General features: G+C 40.3%; 2 protein-coding genes across 2 annotated transcripts in view; both read right to left on the reverse strand.

Moving 5' to 3' along the window:
- Positions 1 to 9182, reverse strand: part of SLC7A13 (solute carrier family 7 (anionic amino acid transporter), member 13) — a 23284-nt gene extending 14102 nt beyond the window's left edge. The window contains 4 exon segments of the mRNA XM_010846229.1: positions 1807 to 1987; positions 8030 to 8590; positions 8593 to 8637; positions 8640 to 9182. Coding sequence (XP_010844531.1) covers positions 1836 to 1987; positions 8030 to 8590; positions 8593 to 8637; positions 8640 to 8688 — 807 coding nt within the window. The 5' untranslated portion in view covers positions 8689 to 9182 and the 3' untranslated portion in view covers positions 1807 to 1835.
- Positions 4652 to 10358, reverse strand: part of LOC104993107 — a 34097-nt gene continuing 28390 nt past the window's right edge. The window contains exon 5 of the transcript XR_825790.1: positions 4652 to 4772. The gene's annotated coding sequence lies outside the window, so the exon portion shown is untranslated. The remainder of the gene's footprint in view (positions 4773 to 10358) is intronic.

Genomic DNA, 10358 nt, shown 5'->3' on the forward strand with positions numbered 1-10358 from the left:
TTAGATATCCTTGCAGTCCAAGGGACTCTCAAGAGTCTTCTCCAACACCACAGTTCAAAAGCATCAATTCTTTGGCGCTCAGCCTTCTTCACAGTCCAACTCTCACATCCATACATGACCACAGGAAAAACCATAGCCTTGACTAGACGAACCTTTGTTGGCAAAGTAATGCCTCTGCTTTTGAATATGCTGTCTCGGTTGGTCATAACTTTCCTTCCAAGGAGTAAGCGTCTTTTAATTTCATGGCTGCAGTCACCATATACCACCCACAAAAATGTTGCAACTATTATGACAGCTGAGAAGAGATATTCATTATTTTTCACAATCTTTATGACTGGCCATAACAGATGTCAACTTCAGTGAAGCATTACAGCTAGCCAGGTGACCAACAGCCCTCACCACATCTATAGCTAGCTTTGTTAATTTATTTTCTACATAATCAAAGTAGAGGACTTCCCTGGTGGCTCAGATGGTAAAGAATCCACCTGCAATGCAAGAGACCTGGATTTGATCCCTGGGTCGGGAAGATCCCCTGGAGAAAGGAATGGCAACCCACTCCAGCATTCTTGCCTGGAGAAGTCCATGGACAGAGGAGCCTGGCAGGCTACGGTCCATGGTGTTGCAAAGAGTTGGACATAACTGAGGAACTAACCCACTACTTGGTTTTATCCAATTCAGCAGTCAGGTTGTTCTTACAAATTCTCAGAATCTTGATTATTTCTAGCATACAGCTTCCAAAGACAGCTAGACCACTGTGAATCAACACTGATATCATGCATATGGCAACTTCCTACATGGCGGGAACTCAAGACCTCAGGTGGAGTGTGTTACGACTTTTTTTTTTTTTTTTTTTTTAGAAGTAGAGAGTTACTTTATTCGGTGGGAGTGTTAAGGACTTTGAGCTTGGGAGGTGGCATCTCAGTGGCCCTGACAAAACTGCTCCAAGGAGGCAGGAGAGGAAGTCAGTCTATATACAATTTTGTAATAAAGGGGGCAGGCAAAGATTATGTTAAGTAGTAAGGAAAACCAGATATCATTAAACCTCCCCCAGGTTTATTCCCAGTGCCCCGAGGATTTGCCAAAGCAGTAATAACCACTCAAAAGAGATTAGTCCCAGTGGTACTGGCGGATAGCTTATCACAGAAGGTGGTTACTCAAAGTCTAATGCTGTTTTGAGGAAATTGCTAGTCTCTCATATTTCCTGTTCCTCAAATTTCCTTTTATTCCTTGAATCTTTTGCTCATTTTTAACTATATGCTTTATTTCCTTAAGATTTTCTTATTTCACTTTTTATTCTACAATTAGGGATCTCAAATAGTTATCTTTTAGTCAAATTTGCAATATGTTCAGAGCCCTTTGCCACCATATATTTTAGTTATTTATGATAAATAATTAAATTATATTACATATTAATATTTATCATATTAACTATATACATTAGCATCTATTCTTTTAATTGCTACTGTCCTACATTTCAAGTTTATCATTCTTTACATCATCTAGAAGAATATTTGGAAAATGCACATTGTCAAAGTTTTAGTAGATATAAGCTCTGATCACACAGCATCACTCTGGTGAGATGAGATCATGAAAGGAATGCTAACATTGAATCAGTCTGCATCATATGCCAGCATTATATATACTTTTCCATATTAGCAAAAAACGTATTACCATGATTAAATGTGAAACTCTCTTCTTAACCAAACCATACTCTTTATCCCCTCTGTCATCTTCAAAGATTACAATAGATTCTCTATAAAATAATGAAAAGCAAACAACAGTTCCAACTGGTAAAGGGATACTTACATATGCTGTCTTTGTTGTTATTTATTGTCTTAGCAATTTATGTACAAATCTGAAGAGGGAATTTCCTTGGATGTCAGAACAGTCAGGTAGGAAATGTTAACCAGTAAATAAACAAGAGTTACCAGCGGGAATGCAGGAAATATGTCCTTTAGAATTGTCTTTCTGGGTTTCTTGAGCTCCCCTGAATAGACGTAAAAGAGCAAAATCACAACAGGTAAATCTTACGTCTTAAATTTATCTTTAAAATTGTTCAAGTGTTGGGCTGCATTCTTCCTATTCACCCTGGCCACACACACACACACACACACACACACTAATATGCACAAACACCCACAATAGTAACTGCTACACACTCCCACTCCCTTCAAAGCTTGCTGCTGAGTGAACAAAGGTGGGGAATGCAGACATTTCCCCCATACATGGTAAAATTTCTGAATTAAAGGCACAAGAATGAAAATGGAAGCTGAGCCCATATGACCCTGTGGGTTCAGAGTCCGCCTGTGTCTTCAGGCTTCTCTGCTGGGTACTGGGCGCTGAGTTTGAGTAGTGGGAATACAATGGTAAGCAAAAACAAACAGGAAGCTCAACCTCTCCTGGTTCCTGTTCCTCATTTTTTCCCAAATTTCCTTTTATTCCTTGGATGTCACTCATTTTAAAACATATGTTCAATACCTTAAGATTATGAGAAGAGGAGCTATGATTAACTCGATAATCACATGAAGAAAAGTTAAAACAGTGACTGTGATACGGGTGCATATAAAAGAGAAAGGGCTGTGAAAACACATGATAATTGATGGTCCCTTTTGCTATTTGCATCACAGGCACACCAGCTTTCTTTCAGTTCCTCAGAAATGTTCTCCCTGTTGCCCTCAGCCCATTCTCTCATTGCCTTTTCTGGTTGCCTAATTGACATTAACCCTTCCTCCAGCAATCACAGTTTCTTCGGGGAAAACAGGAGCTAACACTCTCCTTGTTGTTGTTCAGTCTCTCAGTCATGTCTAACTCTGAGACCCCATGGACTGCAGCACCCCAGGCTTCCCTGTCCTTCACTGTCTTTGGAGTTTGCTCAAACTCATGTCCATTGAGTCTCATTCTCTGTTGCCTCATTCTCTTTCTGCCCTCAATCTTTCCCAGCATCAGACTCTCTTCCAATGAGTCGGCTCCTCACATCAGGTGGCCAAAGTATTGGAGCTTCAGCTTCAGCATCAGTCTTTCCAATGAATATTCAGGGTTGATTTCCTTTAGGATTGACTGGTTTGATCTCCTTGCAGTCCAAGGGACTCTCAAGAGTCTCCTCCAGCCCCACATTCAAAGAAATCAATTCTTCAGCCCTCAGCCTTCTTTATGGTTCAACCCTCACCACATCCATCCATGACAACTGGAAAACCCATAGCTTTGACTAGACAGACCTTTGTCAGAAAGTGATGTCTCTGCTTTTTAAAACACTGTCTAGGTTTGTCATGGCTTTTCTTCCAAGGAGCAAGCGTCTCTTAATTTCATGTCTGCAGTCACCATCTGCAGTGCTTTTGGAGCCCAAGAAAAGAAAGTCTGTCACTGTTTCAATTTTTTCTCTATTTGCCATGATGCCATGATCTTAGTTTTCCAAAGGCTGAGTTTTAAAAAAGCCAGCTTTTCACTCTCCTCTTTCACCTTCATCAGTAGGTTCTTTGGTTTCTCTTTGGTTTCTGCCGTTAGGGTGGTACCATCTGCATATCCGAGGTTACTGATACTTCTGGCAGTCTTGATTCCAGCTTGTGCTTCATCGGGCCCAGGATTTTGCATGATGTCCTCTGCATATAAGTTAAATAAGCAGGGTGACAATAAACAGCCTTGATGTACTCCTCTTCCAATTTTGTCCAATTTTGTCCATTGTTCCGTGTCCAGTTCTAACTGTTGCTTCTTAAACTGTGTCTCAGGAGGCAGGTAGAGTGATCTGGTATTCCCATCTCTTTAAGAATTTTCCACAGTTTGTTGTGATCCACACAAAGACTTTAGCAGAGTCAATGAAGCAGAAGTAGGTTTTTTTTTTTTTTTCTGGAATTCTTTTGCTTTTTCTCTGATCCAGTGGATGATTCTTCTGCCTTTTCTAAATCTAGGTTGTACATCTGGAAGTTCTCAGTTCACACACTGTTGAAACCTACCTCAAAGTGAACCTACTTTGAGCATTACTTTGCTAGCATGTGAAATGATGCAATTGTGTGGTAGTTTGAACATTCTTTGGCATTGCCATTCTTTGGGATTGGAATGAAAACTGACCTTTTCCAGTCCTGTTGCCACTGCTGAGTTTTCCAAATTTGCTGGTATATTGAGTGCAGCACTTTAACAACATCATTTTTAAGGATTTGAAATAGCTCAGCTGGAATTCCATCACCTCTGCTAGCTTTGTTCGTAGTAATGCTTCCTAAGCCCCACTTGACTTCACACTGCAAGATGTCCGGCTCTAGGTGAGTGACCACACCATCACAGTTATCTGGGTCATTAAGATGTTTTTTGTACAGTTCTTCTGTGTATTCTTGCCACCTCTTCTTGATTTCTTCTGCTTCTGTTAGGTCTTTACCATTTCTGTCCTTTATTGTGCCTATTTCATATGCATGAGTTCCTTTTGTATCTCTAATTTTCTTGAAGAGATCTCTAGTCTTTCCCAGTCTATTATTTTCATCTATTTCTTTGCACTGATCACCTAATAAGGCTTTCTTACCTCTCCTTGCTATTCTTTGGAACTCTGCATTCACATGGGTATATCTTTCCTTTTCTCTGTTGCCTCTTGTTTCTCTTCTTTTCTCAGCTATTTGTAAGGCCTCCTCAGACAGCCATTTTGTCTTCTTGCATTTCTTCTTCTTGGGGATGGTTTTGGTCACAGCTTCCTGTACAATGCCACGAACCTCCGTCCATAGTTCGTCAGGCACTCTGTCTATCAAAACTCTCCTAGGCCAACAAAATTGTCCTGTTATACATTCTCATAGCATCTGTGAAAAGAGTAGAAGAGTCAGTCAGAAGTTCTCTTTCCCTGTGGGTTCTCATCTTTCCCTAATGCCAATCTTCAGTGCAGAAGAGATCATGATTTATTTTTATATATATAATGATTTTCCAGGATAGTCTTATTCTAAATATTATCCCATTTATGACACCATTTTCCCCAGTCTTACCATTTTCTGAGCACTCTCCCTGACATAGACAATTGAACATTATAGCTATATGTACACTCTGTGACCCTGGGCCCTGGTAATAGGTAACAGCACCACACACAGACCTCTGACTCACTGGAAGCCTATCATTGCCAGTACACAGGATTTCTTGCAAAGATTTGAACCATATGTCAACAAAGCTGAGAGAACCAGGAAAAAAGCACTCAGTGTTTGCATAATAGGCAACTGATAATTTTAATTTTTAAGTCCTAGAGCTTCCTTGATTTCTGTTGTTCCTGAAGACGGGTTGCTCAGGCCTTCCTTGAAATACAGCATTGTTCTTCCAGCCCGTTTCCTTTTGCTTGTTTTTAAGCTAATGTGTGTGAGTTTCTGTTACTTAAAGCCAAATACCTCTGACTGATAAATATTTGTCCTTTGACAGATATCAAACGCTTTCCATCTACATCCACCCAGGGGTTGAATGTACTGTCCCTGGGCTGATTGAGAGCTGAAGAGTAAAGGCTTAAAAAGCTCTCACTAAGGTGCTGCCTCACCCACTCACTCCTATGGGCTTCTGGATGATTTATTGACCATCAAGCCTTCAATTTCCTTACCTGTATATTGGGGGTAATTGGAAAATATAGAGACAATAAAATTCCCATCAAATCCCTAGCCCTTAATAAGTTATTAATAACTACAGTTATTAGTTAAAGCTTTTGAGCAAGCAAAAGGGCAACTTTTAGGATTACCTGTTCTTTCCTTTGGGCCTTTTGCTTTTTCTCATTATGTATTAGATTGTTACATCGGAGATAAGGAATATAATACAATAAAATATATAATGTAATAGCTATACAAGTGGTGAATATCCTTGGTTTTGAACTTAAAAGATGAATGTTCCTGCAGTAGGCAAAGTCAGCTGCTTATAAATTACCATTTTACTGGTAAAAGTGTTAGAATTTACTTATGCTTAAAAGTTATTAAGTAAATTAACAATCCCAGCTGCTGCTGCTAAGTTGCCTCAGTCATGTCCAATTCTGTGCAACCCCATAGACGGCAGCCCACCAGGCTTCCCTGTCCCTGGGACTCTCCAGGCAAGAACACTGGAGTGGGTTGCCATTTCCTTCCCCAATACATGAAAGTGAAAAGTGAAAGTGAAGTCACTCAGTCGTGTCCAACTCTTCATGACCCCATGGACTGCTGCCTACCAGGCTCCTCCGTCCATGGGATTTTCCAGGCAAGAGTGCTGGAGTAGGGTGCCATTGCCTTCTCCACAATCCCAGCATATACCCAAATTCCTCCAGCTTTTGTTTACTGCTCGCTGGTTTTGAAGAGTTCTGTAACAGTTGATAGGTTAGCAAATTTTGTTAATCCGCTTACAGCAGAGTCATCTAGCAATGAAACACCATTGGCAAAGAAACAAGATGGAATTGGCACAAATAGAAGCCAAAGATTTCTGTTCTTAAAAGAGAAAGAGACAATGTGAGAGAGAGAGAGGAAAAGAAAGTTTGGCTCATTACCCTCTCAAACAGCAGTGGCCCATTTAATTATAAAACACTGATCTATCATAGTTTTCTTTTCTCAATATCTCAATTTTAAATTCAATGCTGAGTGACTTACCTCTCATGCTCAAAATTCACCAATGAACTCCTGGTTAGTAAAATTGCTTCTGATCATTTCTCACACTCTTCAACTTCTGAAGCATTTCACCATATGGATTACTCTCTCCTTTGAAAACTTGGTGATTTTCTTTCTCTAGACTTCCTCTGGCTTCTTTATCAAATCCATTTTCTCCATCTACTTCCTAAAAGTTGACATTCTCCATCCTCCGTCTCCAATCCTATGCCATCTTGCTCTACCTCACTCTCGATGCTTGACCTAACAACTCTATTGATTAGCAGGCTGGTGAGGTGGAAACAATTTGGCAGTTATTTAAGATTGGCGCCATGTCTTACACACATCTGCACACTTCTGGTCTCCACAGCTTCACTCAGATTTCTCTACTGCTGGAATTTTTGTGGGGTCCCATTAAAATTGCTAACTTTTCCTCTTGATGAGACAGCAGAAGGTGGTTTTACCTTCCACTGAATTTCCATTGTAATTGTATTGTTCCCTTACTGCCAGTTACTACATACTATCATATCATTACTTATTCACAAGTCGCAGAATTATGGTGACTTTAAACAATACTGCTTATTTTTCAGATGAAGGAGGGTGAAGTGCAGAGAGTTAAAGACACTTGCCACAGCTAGGAAGTAGCGGAAGTCAGGCCGCAATCTAGGGAGAGCCTCTTCTACCACGGCAAACCTCTTTGGTGGAAAGAATGCATCTTACTCATCTTAAGGCACTAATACAGAGCTTTGAAAATCATCAGTGTTTCAAAAAATGCCTGCTGACAAGAGAGTTAATAGATGATGGACACATCAGTGACTACAGGGGGCCCTAAAATTAAGGAAAACTTTTTTCAGTAGTAGAGAGTCTGCTTCATGTTTAAATGTCCAAGAAAAACACTGATAAAAAGGTTGAAAAACACTGATAAAAAGGAGATGAGAGGAAAAGTATAGAGGTGGAGGCCAAGGGGAGAGGCTGACTTTGAAAATGGAGAGAAAACTTGTATCCTGACATTAAAGGGAAGAGTACTGAATCTGACCTTAGAGCAATCAAGGAAACCTATGATTCTATTCTTTTTAAAAATACTTAAAAGCCTGAATATGCCACACCCACCTGTAACACAAGCATAGTCTGGCACTAGATTATTCTTAGATTCAGTTTCATGAAAGAGGACTATTTCCACACTCTCAGAATCCATTCATTAATAGAATAAAAACTAGATTGGCACATAAGTCCCCTATCTGTTGTCCCAGAAAAGAAAGCTGAAAAAGAGAAGTTATTCAAGAAAATAAGTACTTCAGAATAGCTGGAAAAAATTAAGAGTTGGTGATAAATGCAGAGCTGGCATATTCTGATCTGATTTGGAAAATAATAAAGAAAAAATTACTTAGTTTAAATAAGACACAAAATGTAATAAAAGATGTGCACTTCACATTGCATGCAACAAGTCATGGCTTGAGATTTGTTTTTCTCAAAGTATTGTTGGTTACCTGCTGGATACATAAAGCATCTCCCACCTCAATCTGCAAAATATCCTTGGAAGATGGCTTCTGTCAACTGGGAGGCTTCTAGAAACTCAGCATTCAAAGAGTTCTGAAATAATTCTAGCTTCTTCCTCCATTTCACCGGCGACACTACTGCATTTAGGGAAATAAGGCCGAGCGTGGCCATTTTCAGCATCATGCTGGCTATCTGAAGCCAAGTCACCGCTCTCACACCACGAGAACTCAGAATTCCCAGCGCCAGACATTTCTTCAGCAGCTTTGGAGCAGAGCAGCTGGGATAAAAAGGCTGGATGCTGTACTCGGCAAGGAGCAGAGCCTGCCTGGCAGTGAGCCCTGGGCCCAGAAAGGTGGTCCAGAGATTCAGGAAAGAGATCATGTTTCCAAAACACCTCTTGAGAAAACAGTAGTGAGCTCCACTGCATGGGAAGGTCACACCTACCTCTGCTGAGTGGAGAGGGGTCATAAAGGACCACAGGGCCCAATCAACCTGGATGCTCAGGAAGAGTCCCGATTTCACGCACAAGGACTTCAACACCCTTTGAGGGCCACAAAAACGTCTGCTCCAGTTATATCAGCAATTAGAAACCTTGTGCCCAGAAACATCCAAATACTCTCTTGAGCTGTATCTTCCTCTCTTTATCCATTGTAACAGAATTCTTAAATTTTGCATAAATGACAGCTGATGACTTTTCCTGCCCATATTGGTAGAAATGATTTCATGGGTTCTCTGAAATAAAAGAGTGCTGTCCTTCTTGTTCCACCTTTGTTAAATAGAGATTGTGTTAATCATTAGCAAAATACATGTGATTCATCCACGTAAAATAATGTCAGATTACTTGAAATGGTTTTAGTTTGACTTTTAAAAAAATTATCATCAAAATAATACATTCAGATGGAAAAAAATTTCAGTAAGATAGGTATTACAGCAAAAAGCAAGGGTTTTCTACTCTACTTCACCCCTTCCCAAACGTATTCCCAGTTTTTTCTTCTGGGAACAACCATTCAGGAGTGTTTACGCTTCTGGTTCTTCTTGGTGGCTGCTTCCACTGTTCTTCCGTGTCGGAGGAACCATCATCGTGGGATCACATCCACTCACCTAGAGCCGGACATCCTGGAATGTGAAGTCAGGTGGGCCTTAGGAAACACCATTACAAACAAAGCTAGTGGAGGTCATGGAATTCCAGTTGAGCTACTTCAAATTCTGAAAGATGATCCTGTGAAAGTGCTGCACTCAATACGTCAGCAAATTTGGAAAACTCAGCAGTGGCCAAAGGACTGGAAAAGGCCACTTTTCATTTCAATCCCAAAGTACGGTAATGCCAAAGAATGCTCAAACTACCACACAATTGCACTCATCTCACACGGTACTAAAGTAATGCTCAAAATTCTCCAAGCCAAACTTCAGCAATACATTAACCGTGAACTTCCAGATGTTCAAGCTGGTTTTAGAAAAGGCAGAGGAACCAGAAATCAAATTGCCAACACCCAATTTAATCATCAAAAAATCAAGAGTTCCAGAAAAACATCTATTTCTGCTTTATTGACTAAGCCAAAGCCTTTGTGTGGATCACAATAAACTGTGGAAAATTCTAAAAGAGATGGGAATACCAGACCACCTGACCTGCCTCTTGAGAAACCTGTACGTAGGTCAGGAAGCAACAGTTAGAACTGGACATGGAACAACAGACTGGTTCTAAATAGGAAAAGGAGTACATCAAGACTGTATATTGTCACCCTGCTTATTTAACTTGTATGCAGAGTACATCATCAGAAACACTGGGCTGAAAGAAGCCCAAGCTGGAATCAAGATTTCCAGGAGAAATATCAATAATCTCAGATATGCAGATGACACCACCCTTATGGCAAAAAGTGAAGAAGAACTAAAGAGCCTCTTGATGAAAGTGAGAGAAGACAGTGAAAAAGTTGGCCTAAAGCTCAACATTCAGAAAACTAAGATCATGGCATCCGGTCCCATCACTTCATGGCAAATAGATGGGGAAACAGTAGAAACAGTGGCTGAATTTATTTTGGGGGGCTCCAAAATCACTGTGGATGGTGATTGCAGCCATGAAATTAAAAGATGCTTGCTCCTTGGAAGGAAGGTTATGACCAACCTAGATAGCATATTAAAAAGCAGAGACATTACTTTGCCAACAAAGGTCCATCTAGTTAAGGCTATGGTTTTTCCAGTAGTCATGTATGGATGTGAGAGTTGGACTATAAAGAAAGCTGAGCACAGAAGAATTGATGCTTTTGAACTGTGGTGTTGGAGAAGACTCTTGAGAGTCCCTTGGACTGCAAGGAGATCCAACTA

Source organism: Bison bison, unplaced genomic scaffold (genome assembly GCF_000754665.1).
Source record: "Bison bison bison isolate TAMUID 2011002044 unplaced genomic scaffold, Bison_UMD1.0 scf7180017864233, whole genome shotgun sequence".
NCBI classification, from domain to species: Eukaryota; Metazoa; Chordata; class Mammalia; order Artiodactyla; family Bovidae; genus Bison; species Bison bison.